Genomic DNA, 21,833 nt, shown 5'->3' with positions numbered 1-21,833 from the left:
TTTTTTTTTTTCCTTCCCTCGCCTTCCCAGTTCCCTCAAACATACTCCTTGCTGGAAATATATCCCCAGGACATACAATCCCTGAAATCTGGCGTGGAGGGGTGGGGTGAGGGATGCCGGGGGGCCCTGATGGTGCGGGGCACTCGCTGGGCTCATTTGCAAAAGGGGGGTGGCCTCGAGCCATGGGAGGTTTTCATGTGCTTCATCTAATAAGGAAACACTGCCAGTGGTCAAAGGGCGACGGGCGAGGACTCCAGCGGGAATGCCGAGCTGGAGACAGCGGCTGGAGCTTGTGGGCCACCCTGATGCCACTCAGCTGAGCAGCGGGGTGGGTTCGGCTGGAAAATGGACTTGGAGAAGTACAGGAAGTTCCTGGGTGGACTCGGCACCCTGAGAGGTATTTCTCACCCTCCGTGGTGTGGATGTGCAGCGCGGGGAGAGGCTGAGCCGCTCCGGCGTTGCGGCTCCGGCTGAGCCCGACCATCTGCCATCGATCCGATCGCGGCGAATCGAGCACTCCCGGGATGTCCAGGAGCTCCCTGTGGAGCTCCCAGGCGGCAGGGGTGGTGCCTTCCATGGCTCCGCTTCACTTCCCTCTTTTGTCTTTTATTTGGATTTGGAGCGCTGTGGTCCGGGCACAAAGCGAGCGCTGGGGCAGCGGCTGACCCAGCCCTGGGAGCAGTGCAGGGAGGCCGGGGAAGCTGCTTTGCAAATAACAACTGGAAAAGAAATTGAGCTCAAATTCCCGCTAAAGGGAGAGGAACTGGCTGCTGTTCCCATGGGATGGGGGCTGATCCGGCTTTGGTCAGGGTGTTTTCGGTGCATGGATCCCACTGCCTGCGGGTGCACGGTGGCACCCGAGTGCAGATTGCTGTTTTCCCCCTTCCTTTCTTTCTAAAACTCTTTCCCAGGGCTTTGTCCTCTCCTGCCTCGCAGGCTGTCCCTGGAGAGCCGGCTGGGACACCGGATCCTGCGGGGCTGGCCCCTGGCAGGTGGCTGGAGGCAGGCGGTCGTTGTCCCGCTGCTGCAGGCAGCGAGCCCGGGCTGCGGGAGAGCAGCTCAGTTTACCTGGTGCTCTGGGAATGCTTTCCTTGCTTTTTCTCCCCCTTCTTCCTTTATTTTTATCCCTCCCCGCTGTTAGAGGAGCTTTTTTCCCTCCGGAATTCCCAGCCAACCTCACCCCGCTGCAGGCAGCTCTGGGGATTCTCCTGCTCGGAAGGAAGGCAGAGCGGAAAACAGAAGGCACCTGGAATGCCATCGCCTGTCATCCAACAACACTCTCATTGACTTGCCCCTTTTTACAGCGTGGCCTCAGCCCGGCTGGGCTTTACCAGCTGATCCCATTGTATAACAAAGGTGAATCAATTCCATGTTTAATTTAGCAGGGAGCCAAGGGAGTTGTCACCACGGGCTGGCAGCCTCCCCACCCTCCCGCGAAGGGTTAATCCCGCAGCTCTGTGGCTGACAGCTGCCCTGAGTTATCGCGTCTGGGAGGAATATAATTCACTTTCTTATGCTGCCGTGGTGTCCATCATAAATTTTTCCTGAGCCTCGCTGCAGCTGGCACTGGGAATCAATGTGAAAGAAGCCCTGAGTCGCTGTGTGCCGGGGGTGGTGACCGGCTCCATCCTCCCCATCTGCAGCCCCTTGGCAGCCAGAGCAGGGTTGGGTGCTGGGTTTGGGTGCCAGTGACCCTCCTCTCTGTGTTTTGGGGCTGCTGCTGAACCTCTCACACGGGGCTTTCCAGCCCCGTTTCCAGCTGCAGCTCAGCAAATTCCCCTCCTGCCTGCGAGAGCGAGGTGCGGGGAGCCAACCCGACGTTATTAATCGCGTTTACAAGGTGACTGGTTGCAGGAGCTGATCTGGCAGCATTCCCCTCTCCAGGTGCTGCCCAGAGCCCTGCCGGGAGCGCTGGCTCCCGCGCTGGCTCCCACATCCCGTTGCCTGTGGCACTTTCCACTCCTGCGAGCCTGTAATGGGAACATGAAAACCTGGGTGGCAAGTCCCCAGGAAGCCCCAATCTTCGGGTTTTGGTCTGTTTGGCTGCCTGCAGACTGAGTGATACAGGCCTGTGTGGCTTTAATTCAGGAAGTGGAGCAGGCAGGGAGACAGAGGAAAGCACATTGTGTGGAGGAAAGCAGGGGCTGGAAGTGTTCAAAGCCAGGCTGGATGGGGCTTGGAGCAACCTGCTGTAGAGGAAGGTGGCCCTGCTTATGGCAGGGGGTGGGACTGGATTGGTTTTAAGGTCCCTTCCAACCAAACCAGTCTGAGATTCTACGCTTGGAGGAGGCCAAGCAGCTCTTTGAGTGGGCACAACCACCCCTTTCATGCTGCTGGGGGGTTTCCCCACACATCCAAGCTCAGAAGGGATGCCCACCTTTGCAGGCAGTGATGGTTGGCTCTGTGGTGCCCACTGGCATGGAAACATTGTGCCATGCATCTTGCTGTTGCTGTTTGGCATTTGCCACGGATCTAAGTGTGCTCTTAGTGCTGAAAACAGTTGGCCCAGCCTGCCCTTGAGCTGCTGGGCTGGCCAGAGCTGGAGGAAAACAAGGTTTTATTGCTGGAGAGGTTTCTTTTCCCTTCTCCCCCCTCATCTCTATTCATCTCCCCAGGGAGGTGGAGGCAGCAGCGGATATTGGAGCTGGGAGTGTTTCATATGTAAATGCTCGTGTATGTAAGTCCAGGCCCCTGACCCCCGGCGCCGTGCCAGCATCCATCTCCTCCCAAAGGCTTGGAGAGCATCCCAGTGCCCCCAGCCCGCCCAGCTGGGATGGGGCTGGGGGACCCTGCCAGATCCCTGCCTCTGTGCCGGGGACAAAAGATGCTGCTCCATGAGGGACCCTGCCCCAGTGGGTGCAGGGTCACCTGGACTTTCCACACAGTTTCCATCTTGAGTTTCCCGGGGCAGCGTCTGTCATGGCCCCTGGGGTGACCAGATCCTTTGGGCTCGGCTCAGGAAACCCATTTGATTACAAATTTATTGCTGGGTTAATTTTACCAGGAGCACGAGGACGGCTGGTTTCGCTTTCTGAGGAGTTTGTTGTTTACTTGGCAGCTGGCTCAAACCCGGCATCTCCTCGGCCCTCTCGGTGCATGCCAGCTAATCTGGCTCCATCTGACCTTGTCGCTGCCACGTGCTTTCCCCAGGGGAATCGGGTTCAGATTTTCCTTGTGCCCAGGCAGCCATGAGTGGGTCCGTGCTCGTTCCTGCTGCCTCACCATTGTTGCACGTGCCCGCAGTGACGAGTTTCTTGGCCCCGCTGAGTTTCTGCTGTTAAAAAAAGAGGGGTTTAGGTGTTACGTGCTGGCCCTGCTGCCGGAGGGATGTGAGGGATTATTGGAGCAGGAGTCAGGAGCAGCCTCCTGCCCTGGTGTGTGCCATGGTGCCAGTGCTGGAGCGGCACCACAGCTCATCCCCGTGTGCCGCCGTCGCTGTTTGCTTTCGTCCCATCATGTGGTGGCTTCCCTGAGGAGCAGCCCAGGCTGGGGCCACCCAAGGTGGCCGGGTGTGATAAGAGATCCAGGGCTGCCATCTGCCCCAGCCACTGTGGGTGGAGACTCTGGTGAGTTTTGGTTCCTCTGGCACGTGGCTCTCTCGCTCTGTATGAGGAGGATGGGGCTGGTCGCTCCTGGGAATGGGATGATGGTGCTGCTCTGGCACAGCCACTTGGTGAGTGTCCCCTGGGCACCACTGCCAGCTGTGGGGACTCGCAGGCTGTGCCCTAACTGAGGGTTCCTGTTGGTTTACAGCTTTCCCACTGTAGCCTTGTGGTTTTAGTCCCGGAAAGGTCCAGCTCAGCCCTGCTGAGGGAATCTGCTGGGCTTGGGCCAGGCTGGTGGGGTCCAGCAGATCTGGGGCTCGAATGAAGAGGGCAGAGCAATGTTAGCAACTGGATTATTTCATTTGCTTTTTAACAGGGATTAAGGTTCTCTGCGGGAGAGCAGGTCTCTAGGGAACAGAAGTTTCAGGCTCTTGCCTCCCTCCTTTTTTTTTAATCCTACGTTTCTCTCTCTGCTGCTGCTGCACGCCAAGGCCGGCCGGCCAGGAGCTGGCGGCAGCAGCTGGGATGAAACATCACTTCAGGGCACGGCACAGCCACGAACCATGACCCTGGCTGAGCCCATAGAAGGACCAGGACGAGATCCTGGGTGCTGTGGGGAGGGTGCTGTGGGTGCCCTGCTCCCCAGGCCACCCCTGTCCAGTGGAAGGGTGCTGGTGCTGGCTGGCTGACCGAGCTGCCGCTCCTTCGCCCGCCTCCCGCCCGGCGCTAATCAGGTTTCACACTGCTTAGTTTGGGACATCTAATGAGATCAGGGCTCAAGGTTGCTGCCTGCCCTCCATCTGCAGAGGAAGAGGAGGGAATCGGCTGCTTCCTTCTCTTTGACCTCCATTTCTCAGAGGAGGCTTTGCATATCTCCTGTTCTAGGGTGGCAGCTCTGCCACCTCTGTCCTTGTGTTCCTTGTGACCCTGAGCTGCTTTTTGGGGCACACCTGGGGGGGCTGAAGGCAGAAGATGGGGGGACACCTCCCTTTGCCTCTGTGCTTTATTTGTGAAGAGCAGGATGAGGGCACCAGAGCTGGGGGCTGCCAGCCCGGCCATACCCGGGCAGCCCAGTCAGGGGGAGCCCAGCCCTGACCCCCCTGGCCCTGACACCCCCGTTGTGTGGACCCTGTGCAAACACAGCACCCCCAAACAAAGCCCAGCCAGTTCCCACTAGCCTAACGTTTTCCTATTTCTCCCGCTGCCAAGCAGCCTTTGGTTGGCGTTGGAATAACAAGCCTCTTTGCGGAGACACCGGGTCTTTTGTTAGCTGGTAGAAAAGGAGTTTTGATGCCGGCCATCCCTCCACCCCCCGGCTTTCCTGCTCCCTAAGCCGCTGCTGTGGGAAGTGCAAAGCTTGGACTTGAGCGGCCGGGGATGATCCAACCGCTGCGGCTCCGACCCGGCTCCCTGCAGTTCTCCCTGGGGCTCAGCTATGGGGTCTGGCTCCTCCAAGAGAGACTGGGGCCTGGGACTTTATTTTGGGGATTTTTCCAGGGTTCGGGGCATTCCTGGTGTTCAGCTCCTGTGCAGGCAGCGGGAGCAGGTGCTGGATTGAGCCAGGGCTTGGGGTGCTCTCTGGCACAGGGCTCTGCCGGGGCTTCTGTCAAATCTTGTGGTGGGTTTTTTTTCTGTTTTTTATGTTTTGGGTTTTTTTTTCACGGCTTTTTCTCTCCTCTGTCGGGGTGTGCTGGGAATTCCGGAGCGGGTGTTTACCCAGCCCCGGAGACGGCGGCTCTGTGGAGGTGTGTGGCGTTGTCCCTGTGGCTAGAGGGGCAGGGAGGGACCCAGAGATGGCATTGCCTTCCTCCTCCTCCCCCGGCCTGGGAAAGATGCCACCTCTCCATGTCAGCACAGGCCCCTGGGAAGGCGTGCAGACGTGTGTGTCCTCTTGCACGTGGGCGTGCGAGCGAGCCTTCCTCTGCCTAGAGCTGACATCGCTCACTCCCAAAAAGACTTGGTGTTCTCTGCCGTGAAACCTTTGCTGTTCTTATCCCTGTGCATCCCTGTGCTCCAGCATCACCTCATCCCTCTCACCCAGCAGCTCCATGTGCATCCAAGATGGCTCCAAGCTGCCCTCGCTTGTGCCTCCGGATGTGCAGCTTTTATCTGTGCCCCGGAGCTGCTGCTTGTCTCTGTTTCCTGCTCCCTCTGCCCTCTCCTTGCAGGACGATGGCACTGAGTTCATGCCAGCTCAGGGGAGTTCGGTGCTTTCCCAGGGCCGGGGTTACGTGGCCGTGAGTCTCGTGGCATCATTCGATGAGCAAGCGCCCTCCGGCTCCCTGCCAGCGTCCTCGCAGGGGTGACGAGCCAGGGGAGGCTTCCGAGAAGTGGAAGGGGATGAAATAATGCCTAAACTGCTGCGTCAGCAAAATCCCAGCAGCCTTGGAGAGGGTGGATGGAAGGAGGGTTTGTAATGCTGGGAAAGAAGCGGTGAGATCACCCTCACCCCCTCTCCGGTGTGACTCGCTCACTTTCGGGCTGAAGGGATGGATCAAAAGCCTGGACAGTGTTGGAGAGGGTTGGAATGAGGCGTGTCCAGGATGGCATTGCATGCACATGGCTCGTGTGCGTGGATCTGCTGGGATCCATGTTGTGGGAGACAGGGAGCTGTGGTCACTTTGGGGGATGCATGGAGGGGTGGGCACCCTACCTGCACAGGGAGCAGCAGGGCTGGAAGTGCTGATGCCTACGGATTTCCCTGGGAAAGGTGCTGAATCTGGAGCACCAAAAGTGAGCCCAGCCAAGGAAAGGAAGCTGGAGCTCCCTGCTGGTGCCTTGGAGATGCTGACTGCTTTTCCTGCAGGAGCTGTGGGGGCCAGGTGAGCCTCCCTGCTCCTGCTGTGAAGGGAACAGTCTCCTTTTGGGTGATTTTGTAGATTCTTGAGACCCTGTTCTTCTGTTGGCTCCATCCATCTCATTGGAGTTGCCCCCTTTGGATAGCCCCTGTTGGGATGTCAGATTCCTGTAGACCCCATAACTGCTGGTGTGCTGGGGGATTTGCCCTCCAGCCTGGGAGCAGGAGTTCATGCCTAGCTCTGCTGCTGGGGAATGATTAAGCTGTAAGCAGGTGGCTGTTTGCCCCAGCTCAGCTGTTTGCCTTTGCAGCATGAAAGCCAGCAGGAATGATGTTTGCTTCCAGACTTGTCTCTTACCCCTGCCCTCCACCCTCATATCCCACAGCAAGGTGGCCCTGGGGGTCCTGTCCCATGTCCCACCCCACCTCCAGCCAGGGCAGCAGCTCTGCTGTGGGAAGGGAAGTCTTGGGTTTTTTTAAAGATATTATTCTAATTTTGGTGCCCAGACGTCTGCAGGAAAGGGGAACATCTCTGTTCTTATCATCACAGCTTCCTTTCCCTGTTTCCTCGGAGTTCTGATTTTACCACTAATGGTGGTGGGTGGGGTCCAAGGTTCCTCCCTGCAACCCCTTCCCTCTCCCCTGTCTTTGCTTCGTCCAGTCGACCTTTGGCAGCGTGGGCAGCTCCTCTGTGAGTGATTGGCAGGCAAATATTGATCTGTGCTGCCCTCACAGTGCTGATCCGGGGGGTGGTTGGTGCAGAACAGCCCCCCAAGCTCTGGGCTGAACGAGGCTGCTCTGGTTAATAGGGTGAAGCCCAGCTCAGGCTCCCACTATTCCCTGTGCAAATGGGGAGCGACAATGGGGTACTCGGAGCCAAAATCTCTATTTGCACAAAACCCCACACTGGGGAGGTTGGTTTGCCAGGGCCACGAGAGCGTTGCTCTCTGAGAGCTTGCACAGTCCCAATTTTTTTTTCCCTGGAGTGGGGTGGTGATGCCAAGGGGGCCCTCACGGGACCCCGCAGATTTTTCCCCGTTCCTCCCAGCGGGACCGCGGCCGCTTCGGGGGTGATGAAAGCCAGAGGGAAATGTTTAACGTGGGGAATGTGCCCGCCGTGCCAGGAGCTGGCGGCACGCGGGCAGGGCTCGAAGGGCTCGGCGCCGGGGCCCACATGGCGAGGGATCACCGGCTCTGCCCGCACACGCTCAGGTGATTCACCGGCAGCAGGGGGGGGAGGAGGACTTTGAGTCGAGGCAGCAGAGCCCGTGATGCGCTGGGCAGCGTCGGGAGCCGTGACCTGCCTTCGTTCCACCTTGTTTTTAATAGCCCGGATCAGAAGAAACGTCATCTTTGTTCTGGCTTTCCTTTCCCATGGCTCCTGGCGCCGCGGGCAGGGTGGAGCGGGCTCCGCGCCCCGGCAGGGCCCTGCCCGTGCTTGCCGGGGGTGCGCCGGCACAAAGGGGTGCGCTGGCACGTGCGGGTGTGCTCGGCAGCCAGGGATGCGTCTTGCTGGGCTGTCTGTCTGTCTGTCTGTCTGTCTGCAGCTGCCTCTGCTGCGGTTTGCAAGCAGGGCGTGATGCCACGGGTTTAGCCGAGGGGGGAAAGTCCAGGGGGGGAATGAGTGTGGCTGGGTGTCGGTGTGGGGCATGTGCTCCATCCCCTGGCTCAGCGTTAGGGCTGCGGTGGGTTTGCTCTCCTGTCCAACCCAGCCAGGTTCCTTGCCCTGCTCCAGAGCAGGACCTGCCCCTGGGAGCTGGGGATGGTGTTGTCTGTGATTTACCTGGGCATCTCTGATCCAAAACCTGGAGTCTCCTTCCCCTCCTCGGCGATTCTCAGCTGCTGCCATAAGCGACTGAGATTTGCCCTTAAAGCTCCCAGAAAGGAGGAGAAAACAACAAAAAGGGGAAAAGCATTGCTGAGGAAGCACAGCAGGAAAGCTGGCTCCTGTCCTGCAGTCACGAGTTTGTGTGTGCTCAGCACTGCTGCTGGATGGGACCTTTACTCTGCTGCGAGGCCAGGGTGGGGTGACCCTGATGCCCATTTAGGGCAGAGAAGCCCCCCCAGGATCCCCCAATGTGCTTACAGCTGCTTCCATGTCCAAGCAGGAACCAAGTGGTTCCTGCTGCAGGTGATAGGGGACTTGGTTGGGCTTGGCTGAGGGGCAGTGACAGCACCCTTGGGCACAGGGGGTGCAGGCAGAGCCCTGGAGTGATGTTTCCTGCCGGTTTAGTGCTGCTGGGTGCCAGCTCTGGCTCTGGCCACTGTCCCCAGTGCCATCGGGTGATGCCCGCTCCAGCGTTTCCACAGTGCCACCTGGCTGCCACCTCCCGGGGCTGGGACACACGGCCCTGGCTGGAGTTCATGGGGCCCTCGGGTGCCTCTTGGAGGCCACAGCACCCAGGGGGTGGAGGAGCACCCCACTGGCATCATTCACCCTGTGCCAGGGTGCCTCCATCCCCTGGATGGTGCCGAGGAAGCGAGGGCTGTGCCCGGCTCCCGTGTGCTGCTGCCCGGCAGCTTCCCCGGTCATATAAGGAGATGCCGGAGCCGGGAGCCGTGGCTGTCTGAGCATTACTCACTGGGGAGGCACATGGAGGGGGAGGAACAGCCCTGGACACCCAGTGCTTGGCTGGAGCCAGGGGTGACTCAGCTCCGGGCAGGAGCACGGCTGGAGCAAGGGAGGGTGTGGGGTCTGCATCCCCAGAGCTGCCCTGTGGGGTACCCTAAAACCCAGGCAAGGTGCTGGGGGGGTGTGTGATCAGAATGATGTGACCCATCATTCTAGGTGATGCACAGGGCTGCAAAATGCTGCCCAGGGCAGCCTGTGTAAAAGGGGGTGCACTGTGAGGTGGGGACCCCCCCTGTGGGAGGGCACGGCCTCTCCGCTCCCCAAATTCCTGCGCGGGCGGGAGATTCGTGTCCTCTCCCCACCCCTTTCCTTTCTGGGCTGAGGCGACGGTTGAAGCCGCCTTGCGAGGAACTAAAATGGGCTGTTTGTGTTTTGGGTGCTCGTGGTGGTTTCCATGGCAGGCAGGGGGGGCAGGCTCATGCTGTGGGAGGTCAGGGCCTGCATCCGGGGGTGGGTGGTCCCCAGAACTCTGACGAGTCACCCCGAAACCCGCCGTTGGCTCTCGAGGCACCCCAGATCAGCCGCCTCCTGCCTTATCACCTTCCTGCAGTGGCTTGTGCTGAGCAGGGAAAGGAAAGTAGGGTGAGGGTGTTAAACTGAGCAGGATGAAGTGGGGGATCACAGGAATTCCCAGGGTGTCCTGGTGCAGCCAGAGGATGTATTTATATATGAAAATATACATTTATATAAACATATATAAATATATTCTCTCTGTATATATATATTCTCTATCCTTGTGGGTCACTTTCAACTCAGGATATTCTATGGTTCTATGACATTTTTATATCTAAAGTCTGTTTGTATCTAGAAGTAAAATATATATTTATAGATGATTGTATATATATTTAAAGTTGTATTTTTTTTACCCGAAGCCTTGTCCAGCTGGAGCAGCTGGCAGTTCTCAGGGCATTTTATCAGGTGGTCAGGGCATTTTGTCAGCTGCTCCATGCGGGAAGCACCCAGGAAGCACAGGAGCAGCTCAGCCCCCGTGGATGCAGCTGGAATGGGGGGATGTGGGAAAGCAGCTCCTGCTTCCCAGACCCTTTTCCGCTGGCACATCCCAGCTCCATCACATCACCAGCAGCCACCTGCCTTGCAGGGTGTTATTTGCCCTGCTCGGGATGGACCACGGGCCCATTTATGGTGGCCTCGTGCCTGCTGGTGGGTCGTTCCTCCTGCAGTCTTAACACAAAGCAGACGGCTTTGGATGAAAACTATGCTGGGATATTTTTCATCTGGGCAGGGATGAAGCTTTAGAAAAATATATTGCAACAGCGCCGAGCCCCGGGGTAACTCTGTATTTTCTACTGCCCATCTCGTTATCCTGAACAATGTTAGGAGGTAACAGGGGTGCAGGACCCCCAGGGAATGATGCAGTATTGGATCCTGGAATGGTTTGGGTTAGAAAGGACTTTAAAGCTCATCTTATTCCTGCCTTCAAGCCCTGTCTAACCTGGCCTTGAACACTTGCAGGCATGTGCCATCCACAGCTTCTCTGGGCAACGTGTGCCAGGTTTTGGAATATTTCAGGCTGTGTTTGGGTCTGTCAGGTTTTGCTCGATGTGGTTTTCTTTGTGAGCCTGACCAACTTGTGGCTGCAGGGTTTGGGGAGCTGCTCAGGGTTATAAATATAATGTAAATCTCTGTTTGCACCTGGGTGATGCTCAGGACCTCGTGGGGTTTTCCAGCCGTGGAGTGGGTGGTGCAGGATGGTGTCTGGTGTGGTGCTGGGACTCCTGGCTGGTCAGTAAATCCTAAGCTGGGATTCCTGGCTCTCCCATCAGTAAATCCTGAGCCAGGCTGATGTTCCACAGGTCTGCACTGTACCATCCTCACCTTAACAGCTTCCCCTTCGCCTCTAAGCGTCGGCAGAACAACCTTCTCTTGTCTGAGCCCTCTGGAGAAGGTAACAGGAAAAAACGAGCCTTTAATTCCTACAACTTTCTATCCAAGAGCAAGTTTCTTCCCTCAGGAGCTGGTGGGGGGGACGTGGTATGTGATGGGCTCTGAAATCAATCCAGGCTTTGTGGGAGCCTCCCCGCCCTGTTTGCTTGTGGTTACAACGGCAAAGGGGCTGGGGAGGCACCGGCTCCTCTCGGTTTCCCTGTGCCGTCCCTGTCCCGCTGCTGCCGGAAGCAGTTCCGAAAAGAACTGAAACTTTGAGTAACGCCCAACATGGTGCAAACCGTTAGTGAATAGGGTTGGGCTGCAAAGTCTCACCGTGCACGGTGTGATGCTGGGGGCAAGTGGGACACCCGGCTGTGGGAAAGGCTGGGGGGTGGACAAATCTCTGGTGTTGGAGCATCTTTTGGGGGTATTTCCCCACAGGGCGTGTCCTGGCAGTTAATCCTTAACCTGGGCATCCAGGGAGGGTGATGGAAATGTCCTTTGGGTGCTTGACTCCCAGAATCCCAAATTTTGTTGCTGTTGCTTTTGCCTCTTTGCTGGGCAGAGGTTCTCCTGTGAGCAGGGGGTTGCTGGGTCCAGCCCGGGGTACCGAGCCCCCTGGGAGCCCCTCGAGGCGCTGCCTTCATCTCCCAGCCGCTCCCCCTCCATCCCAGCTTCCCTCGGTGTGTTGGCATTCCCGGGCTCTGTGCTGGCAGGGGACGCTGCTGACTCTCACCCGTTGCGGGGGTGGCCGAGGTTTCGTGCCCCTCCAAGCCCCCCGTGAGGATGCGGGTGTTGCAGTGATGCCGACACGGCAGCCGCTCCCGCCGATATCCCCTCGCCGCGGCCGCCGGAGCCGCAGCCGACCTTCCAGCGCCGCTGGGAATGGAAATCGAGGAGATGACGTCTCTCCCCGCCGAGCGAGGGGGGGTGGACGAAGTTTGGCCACGAGAACTCCGAGGAAAGATGTTTGAGCCGGCCTGACGCTCACTTTGTCCCTCTACCCGCCCCCTCTTCGAGCTCCCAAATCTCCCAGTCCCAGCGGCGCTGGCTGTCCCAAGCCCTGCCAGCTCCGGGGAGACACAGCCAGCTGCGGGCAGAGGCGCAGGCAGGAAGTTTTGGAAGTTTCTACAGGCAGCGACTCAGCCCCCATCCCCTCGCCCTCCCGGCGATGCCGGACTCCGGCAGCCTCAGGAGAAAGAAATTTGGAGCCAGGCTCGGGATAACGGGCCGGGAATAGGAGACAATGCCTCTGTCGGAGAGCTCCTATCTGCCGCCCGCCGCCTTTGTCCTGAGCCACGTCCTGGGCATCGCGGGCGTCCTGTACTGGCGGAGCCGGAGCAGGGAAGGTAGGGGTGTCCGGGGGGGGCAGGGAGGCACTAAGATGGCCGGAGGGTCATGGATTGTTTTCCCTCCCCAGGAGCTGTTGGCAGCGTCTGGGCAGGGCCGTGGTTGCGGGAAGGAGGGAGGAGGACACGGCCATGGGGATCCTCCCGGTGGCCTTGAGCCCTGTGTGTATGTAAGGGGGGGTGCCCAGAGGTTTTAGCGCCTAAATTTGGCCTCGCCACCCATTCCCAGCCCATGTGGGGCTGGGAGCGGCTGGGACTGGGGGGTGGTCCCACTGGGGATGAGGCTGCTTTTTGTCTGGCACAATCCCACGACACGTGGCTGGGTTCTGCCTCCCGGTTCTGCCCCGGTGTAGGGGAGCGTCACTCCCACCCCTCGCCGTGACAGCGGCGGCTCCGGGAGCCGCCGGCACCGGCAAGACGTGGCCCCGGGAGCTCCTCCCGGCGCTGGCACGGCCTCGCCGAGCAGCTGGGGCTGACCCTGCCTCAGTTTCCCAAAATAGGGCTTGCACATGACTGCCCAAGGAGCGTGAGGATTCGTTACAGGGAGGTGCGATAGCGCCAAGGCCCTGCACAAGGACTCGGTAGCTCCTTCTGTCTCCCGGCCTCTTCCTTCTGGGATTTGTTTGTTTTGATTCCTCCCTCTTTTTTTTTTTTTTCCCAGCAGTGCTTGTTCTAGCCTGTGCCTCTGCATGGGGCCTCTTCCCCGCGGCCGTGACCGAATCCCCCTTTTCTTTCCCTTTTTCCATGAAAAGGGGCGGGACTGCGCAGCCTGGGCAGCGCGCAGGACTTTTCCCTGGATACTGTTTAGGGATACACTTCTTCCTTTCTCCCTCTAAACTACTGGGAGAGGGAGATTAAGAGTGAATTGCACAAACAGAATGCACCGTCACCCACTAAACCCAGACTTGCTGCAATTCCTTCTGCTGACCTGCCGTTCCTTGTCCATTTAATTAATCTCGTGGCCAGGCAGTGTTGTCCAGAGATGTGCTTGGCTCCATCCAGAGACCTCCTGAATGCTTCCCAACTTGACTGTCTCTTCCTCATGCCGACCTGCTGCTTTGCCCTTCTTGGAGGGGTTTATTCCCCCCCCCTAAAATCCATCCCTTTTGGAAAAAATCCTGGAGCAAGTGTTGCAAGCAGCAAGTATATTCAATGTCTCTTTTCCTTCATCACTCCTTCCCCAGAAAAGGGCAGGTGAAGCCCATCCCGTGGGCACAGCATCCTGGAAGATGGGGGTCATCTTGCAGCGAGTTTTTTGCCCTGTGATGCTCACCCAGCTCTGCTGAGCATCCGCCCCCCTCTCCTTTGCATCACCACTTCTCAGGTGTCTCCCTCATTAAATATCCGGGTGTTGGATAGTTTTCCACCGCAGGTATCTCTTGTGCATTCTTCCCGGCTGAATCAGGCTCCGTTTCCTCTCCCTGGGTGAAAGGCTCTGTAAATCCCGCCTGGTTGGCTCTGTTGTCATGATGGATTATGTCAGCTCTCAAGTTGGCAGCCAGCATGTTTCAAATACCTCCTGCTCCTCAGCCAGCCAGGTTTTTTTGCATATCCCCCATCTTAACGGGACCAGGTTTAAAAAAATCCCCGCGCGTTCCCATTCTTTGCTTGTGTTGAAGTGAGAGCAATGGGTTTCGGTGCTTAGAAATTTGATTTTTTTGGAATTTTTCAGTAACCAACCCCTCTGTCACCCCAAGGTTGTCTCTCGCAGTTTAATGCCACTTTAACCCTGAGTATGGGCTCGGAGATGTCCTCAAGCTTGTCCAGCTCAGGGCCCTGTCTGAGATTTCCCATATTCCTTCAGATTTAGCAGGAATTCATGAACAGGGACAGAAAGTTTGTGAGCCACTTCCCAACTTTATTCCAGGAGGCTGAAGGAGCCTGTGGACGACATGAACCCCCCTGTCTTCCCTCCTAAGGATGGCAAAGGGCCATCCCGGGGAGCACTGAGCACACACAGGATAGAGGGTGCCAAGCCAGGGTTAGGATTAGGGATGGTGCCTGGCCAGGCACCTTCTATCCCACTGATTCCCAGGGCTGGGACCAGGCTCTGGCAGCAGCAGCCTGAGCAGGAGGAGGCACACGGTGATGGAGTGTGAGAGCAAGGCCAGCGATGATGGAGGAGAGATCCATGGGGGAGCGGCAGCTCCTGGCCGGACGTGTTGGGAGCTGCTGGGGACAGGCAGGCTGCCAGGATGGAGGCAGGGAATTGTCTGAGCAGGGTGTTGTGGTGGTGCTGGGGGGGTTTTCTGGCACCCAGTGCCTGTGGGAGCCATCCCTGTGACGATGGCAAGTGCCTGGGGGCCCTGAGGTCGCAGGACGGTGAGTAGGAGTTTTTCTTTCCATGCTCAGCTGATGCCTCTGATTTTGGAGCACTGGATACCAGATATGGGGCAGGATGGTTTTCCCTGTTCCCCCTCGCTAGCTGGGTTCACTTGTGGGACCAACAGCAGAGGGAAAGTTCCCCAAACCACCTTCCCCTTGTGTGGCCACCAGTGTTCCTTGATCCTTGCTGCTTCTGCCTGTCTGTGGGGGGATTTGTGCTGATGTGGTGGAGGGCAGACAATGCCCTGGTTCCTTTGGGATCCCCATTTTTGGGGATGAGGTGGGCTGAGCTCTGGTGTGCAATGTGGGGAGAGGAGGTGGGGAGGGAATTAAACCACATGCACGGTCTCTGTTTGCTGGTGATGTTCCCTGTGTCACTGCCACCAGCCTTTGCTCCATGGCCTGTGTGCGAGGGGACCTGAAGCTCTGCTGTTGCTTTTCCTGCTGCTGGCTTGTCTTCAGAGTGGGACAGATTTCCTTTAGCCACTGTAACCTTCCCTCTGGCCGTGCCCTACCTGCCTGCTGTCCAGGCCATTGCCTCTGCTCGCTGTCCCTGGCTGGTGACAGGGTGGTTCTTGGTGGCTGGGGCCGGCAAACCTCTGCTAGACCAGGGAGGGGACGATTATGGGTGGATGCAACCAGGGAGGGGATGAACATGAGGGGATTGCAACAAGTTGTTTGTCAGGGTGACTCTGGAAAAGATAAGCCAGGGAGAGATAAGCTTGCAATGCCTTAATATTGTTAGTAAGCAGTAACCAGCATTATTATTAGCTCAGCTGATAGTGCGGGTGCGGGCTGGGGAGGTTTAATCTGGTTGGAGCCCGGGAACCACCCAAAGGTGGTGAGACAGGGCAAAAAAAAGGAGGAAACCCCTCAATTTCTGCAGGAGACGGGAAGAGGGAGCTCATCGAGGAGCTGCTGGCCTGCAGGCAACCCTGGGATGCAGCACTGGAGGTGCCTGGCTGCAGACTGTCCGTGTGGGACTCGGTGCCTCCGTCCCCGCGTGCTCCGTGCGATGCTCGGGGATGCGCTCCTGCCTTCCCGAGGCACCACCCTGGCTGCTCTTGCCCTCCTGGCTGGGGCAGCAGCCGGCAGGAGGGCTGCGGGGGGATTATATTTAGAAGAAAAGGAAGAGAGGTGGTGATAAGGCGGCCCCTGTTATCTCCCCGCGTGCCGAGCGGGGCTGCGCTGTGTCCCGGCTCCAGCGCTTCAGACCCGGGACATGATTTGGGCAGGAGCTGCAGGCGGGAGCGGGGAGAACAGCCCAGCATTGTCCCTCCTGTCCCTGGTGCAATTAACTGGAAAACAAGACGAGGAAAAACAAGCCAAGAGCCGGCCAGCAGGCAGTGCCCAGCTCTGTGGGGCGAGCCGGTGCCCGCACCCCCAACCCGCCGGTTGCCGGAGCTGCGCCGCACTCGGCACCGCTTCTTCCTCACGTGCTGGAGGTGGCAGCTCTGCCCTTCCGTACTGGGAGTGTTCCAAGCTGCTTTGCCGGGCATTGGGACCGTGGGTGAGGATTTTGCTGGCACGGAGCTGCCGCGCTGGCGGCACCCAGGGCTGGGAGCACCCGGAGAAACCGAGGAGCCGGGAGACCGCGGGCAAAGCAGCCGTTGACATCGTGGTGAGGTTTGCAGTGATAGCCCGGAGGAGGAACGGCCTGTGCCCGCACTGGGGGCACCAGGGGTAGGAAGTGGTGTGGTGGGAGGAGCTGTGGGTGAGAACTCACCCATCCGCACCCACTGGGGCCGAGGTCGGCGAGTGGGTGGTGCCGCCAGAAGACCCTTCCCCTGGAGCCAGGAGGCAGCTGCTGCTTTGCCGGGACCCAGCGCTCCCCATCCCGGGCTGGGGCGATGGAGAGGCGGCATCTTTCTGGGGAGAGGAGGCGGCTGAGCGCCTGCCTGGTGTGCCGGATGTGCTGCATCGGTTAGTACCCACCACCCTCCCCTGCCCAGCCTGTGGGATGCACGGGATACGGGGTATGGAGCTTTATCCACCCTGAATTAACACCAGGGTTGGGAAGGGACCCAGCACCGGGACTCTGGGAGGGTCGGATGAAGGAAAAGTCCCTAAAAACACGTGAGAGTGACACAGCTTCCTATGGCTGGCGGTGCCAGGCAGCAGCTCCGTGGCTCAGCCGCATTGTCCCGGGAAGCCGAGGCTGGAGCCTGGCAGGATGGGAAGTGAGTGTGGACGTAGTTCAACCAACGGGTAGTTTTTTGGCACCTGATTGGGTGCCTTGGCCCGGGGATGGAGGGGGACATGGCGAAGTGACGTGTTGCCGTGTGCCACGTGTCTGACTGCGGCGCTTTCAGGAGGGGAAGCTGTGGGGTGGAGGAGGAAGAGGAAGGATGTTGGATGGTGCTTTCCAGACTGTGTGGATGGAGATGTTGGGAGGTCTTCTCAAGGGCCTCTGGGACTGTGCAGAGACTCTCAGTGACCCCCCATCCCAGGGAGTGGGGTGTGGGGCTGTCTGGCAGGACACGTGGTGTGGATGGGGATCTCCGGCTGAGAGATGCTGTTTTCTCCCTTTTCTTGATTTTTGACTTAAAACCAAAGCGAGGGGTGCTGCTGCCTGGTGGACCCGGATGTCAGAGGGAGTCTCTTGGGGGAATGGGGCTTGTCCTTTCCTGAATATCCCAGGGATCCCCTGGGATGGACAGGACAGTGCTCGGGAGCCTGGGGTCATGTGCTGTGGGGTTGATGCTGAGGAACTTTTTCCTCTGGGGTGGTGTTGTTAAACCCAAGCGATCCCGTTGGGCACAGGGCTGGCTGCTGGGGTTGCCCTGAGCCCTCCTCACTGCCTGGGGAGGTGGGAGCTGAGTGGGACCCCCCTGCACCCTGTGGAACCCTCCAGTGTGTGTGGCCCATCTTGTGCCCTCTCTTTTAGTGTTCTTGCCTTTGTTTTTCATGTGATATTATTTTTTCCATGGAGCAAAAAGCCTGCCTGGAGCTCTCCCATTGGTTTTTGGGCATCACCACAAATCTCCCATCCTGTCACCCCGCCACCCCTGGGGATGGGACCCCCTGGGAGTGTCACCCACGTTGTCACTGTGTCCCGCCGGCGTTCACAACTCCCAGTGTCTGGCCAGGGCTGAGCTGCAGGACAGAAATAAACATTAAATCCTGACAATCCAATGAACCAAAAATACAGCGACAGAGTAAGCTGCTAATTGCACACCCTGGTGGTGCCCGGCCGAGGCCTGTAACGGGACATCTGGGGGGTTTATATAATGCCCTAAAGCCTTCCGGGAGTGGGCAGGGCAGAGGGACACCCTCCTAAAGTGGGTGGGCTCGGGCAAACCCCCCCTCCCTCCCTGTGCTGCCTCCAGAGGGGCCGAGGAGCCACGGCGGGGGCACATTTGGGGCGTTCAGTTGGTGCTGCAGTTACACCTATCCCAGTCACCCATGCTGCGTTCGTTAAATAGCACTGTTCTCCCCAGGAAACCAGTGTATTTTGTCCTAGCTCCCATTTCCCTGCCCCAGGGAGATGTTGGAGCCTCGTGAACGGCCCTGTCCCGCACTAACCCGTGAATAAGCCGCCTCTGTTCCCTGTGCCGGCGCGGGATCCGTCCTGGCACCGGCGGCGATCCCTCTGTCTCTTCCCCTCATTTCAAAGTCATTTGAGTTTCTGCATGAGAACCACTGACCAAGAGCTGCCTTTGTCTTCTTTTGACAGATGAACGGGACAGAGTCCAAAAGAAAACCTTCACTAAATGGGTCAATAAACACTTGATGAAGGTAAGAGTCACGTATTTTATTATAAAGCTGGTTAAATGACCGTGTGTGTGTCTGTTCCAGCTCAGGACTGGCAGATAAATGCCTTTTTAAGGTTTTTTTACAATTTTTTTTTATGCCTAGGACTGTTTGATTTCAGTATTCCTGAGTGTCTTTACTCAGAGCAGAGCAGGATGTGCTGGAAATGTGCTGGAGCCTTTGGAGGGCACTGTAGCATCACCACACAGCCCTTTTATTACCTTTCCCTCCTGGGTACCTGGTCCTTGCTTAATAGGAGGCTTGTGCATCCTCCCTCATGCCAGGGCAAAGGAGGTTCTTCCCTCACACCACCTTGCCAGGGAAAATGGGCTTTTTTGTCTTTCAAAGGATGCACTTGCATGTGGAGGAGCCCCAAACAGTGCCAAGGGACGTGTTTTTAAGCAGGATTAACATGTCACCACAAGGTGCCTTCTGCTTTTCTTGGTTAGTGCCGGGTGGGTTTTAATTAATTCTCCATTTACCAAAAACAAAACCAAAAAAAAAAAAAAAGAAAAAGAAGGAAAAGAAATGGCTTGGGTACAAGGTGTCCCAGCTGTGTTTTCCTGCCAGCTTTGCAAAACTCTGTGCCAAGCTTTTGGCTGCTTTCTAAATCTTACAAAGGATGGAAAAAACAGAAAAATCCTGAGGCTTCTCTGGGAAAACATCTGGGGACTCCCAGGAGAGTGAAACCTTGGTGTCTGGGGAAGAGCAGGAACAGAGGCTGGATGGGGTCAGCTTGCTGTGCTGCCCATGGAAACCTCCTCTGCTGCCAGGTGGAATCTGGGTGCTGTGTTTTGGGAGATGCTGTGAGGAATGTGAGAAGTTAAACCACCGCCTCAGGAGGAGCTACCCTTCCCGCAGGGGTCTGTGTGCAGTGTTATGGGATTACCTGGAGTACAGATGGTTTAACAGTCAGATTTTGTGCGTGTAAAATTGGCAGCAGCTTCTGCCAGGTCGTTTGGGAAGGGGGAGGCTGCTCTCCTTGGCCATGATTCTGGAGTAACAGTTTGAAGTGGCCTGATGGCTTTTCCCCTCCCCAGGTGCGCAAGCACATCAACGACCTCTACGAGGATTTACGAGATGGCCACAACCTCATCTCCCTCCTGGAAGTGCTGTCGGGAGTGAAGCTGGTAAGTCTCCAGGGATGGACAGGGATGCTGGAACCACCCCCCACCCCGAGCCCCCTCTGTCCTCCCCCTGCTCCCCTCCACTCCCAGCCATCAGCTGTCATTTCCTACGCCGCAGTTTTGTTTTCAAATGTCTTGTCATTGTTTCTATTATTATTATTATTATTATTATTATTATTATTATTATTATTATTATTATTATTATTATTATTATTATTATTATTATTATTATTATTATTATTTTTCACTCAAAGCCCTGTCCCCCAGGCTGGTCTCTCTTGGATACTACCAAAGCATCTGATTATGGTGCCCTGGGTAAAGCCCTCTTTTTGCTAAGTCTTACACACCTGCATCTTCCAGTCTTGGCTCCAAATTTAAAATCATGGATAATAGCGGATCTGACTAAAAACTGCTTCTGTGGCAGCGTGCCCATCAGTTTAACTCAGATTTGACACTCCTGCCCCGTGCTCAGCTCCTGCACGAGCTGGGTTTGTAGCAGTCAGTGGTGCAAACCTCTTCTCGTGGAATCCCCCCTCCTCCTTCTTCCTCCTCCTCCTCCTTCTCAGACTGACACATTCCCTCAGCTCCAGGAAGAATCCCGATTGCTGTAACAGGGTAGCACAGCAGGAATTATTTTAGTTTTCCCCCAAAATAGGATCTGGGCAAAGATCTGCTACCTCCCTCCGTTACCCTCCAGAGACGCCAAATCGGTTTTTGTGGGGGCTGAAAAATTGGATCACGCTACTCATGATCCACACGGCTCCCAGCTTCCAAAATCAGGAGGAAATTCCTGTGCTGGGGCTCGGAGCGTGCCAGAGACCCAGCCGCCTTCGTCCCTTGCTCTTTTATTTCTCCTCGCACCCGGGTGTTGCATTTTGGTTTCCATTCTGTCTCCCCTGTTGTGTCACCCTCCCGTCGCCGTCCCTCCCGTCCTCGTTAGCCCGTAGAGCCGCCAGCTGAGCGGAGCCTTCGCCTGGTGAGAGCACCGGCCTGGTGCCGTGCAAGCAGCGAGGAGCGTGAGGAGGAAGATGATGATGATGAAGAAGTAGGTTGAGCCTGTCCTGGATGCAGCCTATGCCTGGCAGACGCTGGAGTGCCGTCAGATAGTCCAGTGCAGCCCAGCCTTCCCCTCTCCCCGGTTTTAGCCGTGGTTTTGGATAAAACCCACTTGGGGTGGTTGCCCTGAGCGAGGGTGTGTGGAGGGGAAGCTGTGAGAGTGGAGATGCTCCCTCATTCCGGGGCTGCGTTCCCGTGAGCTGGATTATCTGTGCGTGCACCGCAGCGTCCGCCTGCAGCCAGGGCACTCACCCACCCGGTGTGACAGCATGTGTCCCTCCACGGGGTGGGAGGGGACAGGGATGGGTCCCACACGGCTGCTCACCTGGCACTGCATGGACAGGCTCCGGGCACAGGCACTTCCTGGGATACGGGGCACGACCGTGCATGTGAGTGGAGGTGGGAGCGAGCACAGCCTAGTCCCAGGCAAGGGTCAGCCTGGAGGGGACAGACCCCAAAACTTGGTCAGGTATAAGAGAAGATGTGTTTTCCAGCCCCTGTGCTCTGGGTGATGATGCCCTTGTGCAGTGTCACCTCAGCAGGAGGAGCTTGGGCTGTAGCACCTTCCTGATGGTTCTCTGCAGGCCTGGAGATGTTCCCCTTGCAGGGACAGCTCCTCTCCTTGCAGGGACAGCTCCTCTCCTTGCAGGGACAGGTCTTCCCTTCAGGTTGAGGAAGGAAGGTGATTCAGAGGACTTGGGGTGTCCTAACAGTTCAGAACACGGTGTCCCTGCCCATGGCAAGGGGTTGGAATTAGATGGTCTTTAAGGTCCTTTCCAACCCAAACTTTCTGTGATTTTATGAACATCCTGGTGAATCCTCATATTGAGGCTGGGATCAGGATTTGGGCATTGATCCTCCCACTCCTGCTGATTTCAAAGCAGACCCAACATCCCCATACCTTTTCCCTGGCCACAACTCAGCCAACGGGTACCTCTGGAAATCCCTGACCTACAGCAGCAACAAGCACAGTCCAGGGTGTCTCATTTTCCCTTTCCTGAAGGATTTGGAGATGGTATCTCAAGCAGCAGCCCCTGCCCATGTGCAGGAAGAGCCAGGCTGGGTCTGGAGGGGCTGATGCTGAGGTTGGGGTTCTTCTGCCATCAGTGGGGACCCACAGCTTGTCCCTGCCCTCCCCTCTGCTTCCACCTGGATCAGTCGGACTCTGTAGCTGTTTGAGCCCATCTCTTTGCTGAACCCTTTTCCCAACTTGTCTGGCTGTCCATGGGCTGGGTGAGATCCTGCCCTGAGATCTTGGAGGCTGAGCCAGTCCTGCCTGTTGCCAGGCCTGGACACCAACCCTCAGGGTCTCAGCAGAGGTCTAGGTCTCAGGTTTTCCCACTTCAGTCTCCCTCTGGGGCC

At 57.4% G+C, this 21,833-nt stretch overlaps 1 protein-coding gene across 2 annotated transcripts in view; it reads left to right on the top strand.

Moving 5' to 3' along the window:
- Positions 1 to 237: 237 nt before the first annotated feature.
- MACF1 (microtubule-actin crosslinking factor 1) overlaps positions 238 to 21,833 on the top strand; it is a 115,577-nt gene continuing 93,981 nt past the window's right edge. The window contains exons 1-3 of one of the 2 annotated variants that reach the window (XM_017836529.1): positions 238 to 397; positions 18,212 to 18,273; positions 19,329 to 19,418. In XM_017836529.1, coding sequence (XP_017692018.1) covers positions 346 to 397; positions 18,212 to 18,273; positions 19,329 to 19,418 — 204 coding nt within the window. In that variant the 5' untranslated portion in view covers positions 238 to 345. Of the gene's footprint in view, positions 398 to 12,092; positions 12,211 to 18,211; positions 18,274 to 19,328; positions 19,419 to 21,833 lie in introns of those variants that run through there. The other variant, XM_017836528.1, reaches the window with a different exon arrangement.

The sequence above is a fragment of the Lepidothrix coronata genome, unplaced genomic scaffold, assembly GCF_001604755.1.
Source record: "Lepidothrix coronata isolate B3197 unplaced genomic scaffold, Lepidothrix_coronata-1.0 Scaffold279, whole genome shotgun sequence".
NCBI classification, from domain to species: Eukaryota; Metazoa; Chordata; class Aves; order Passeriformes; family Pipridae; genus Lepidothrix; species Lepidothrix coronata.
This window is presented reverse-complemented; position numbering and strand designations above follow the sequence as displayed.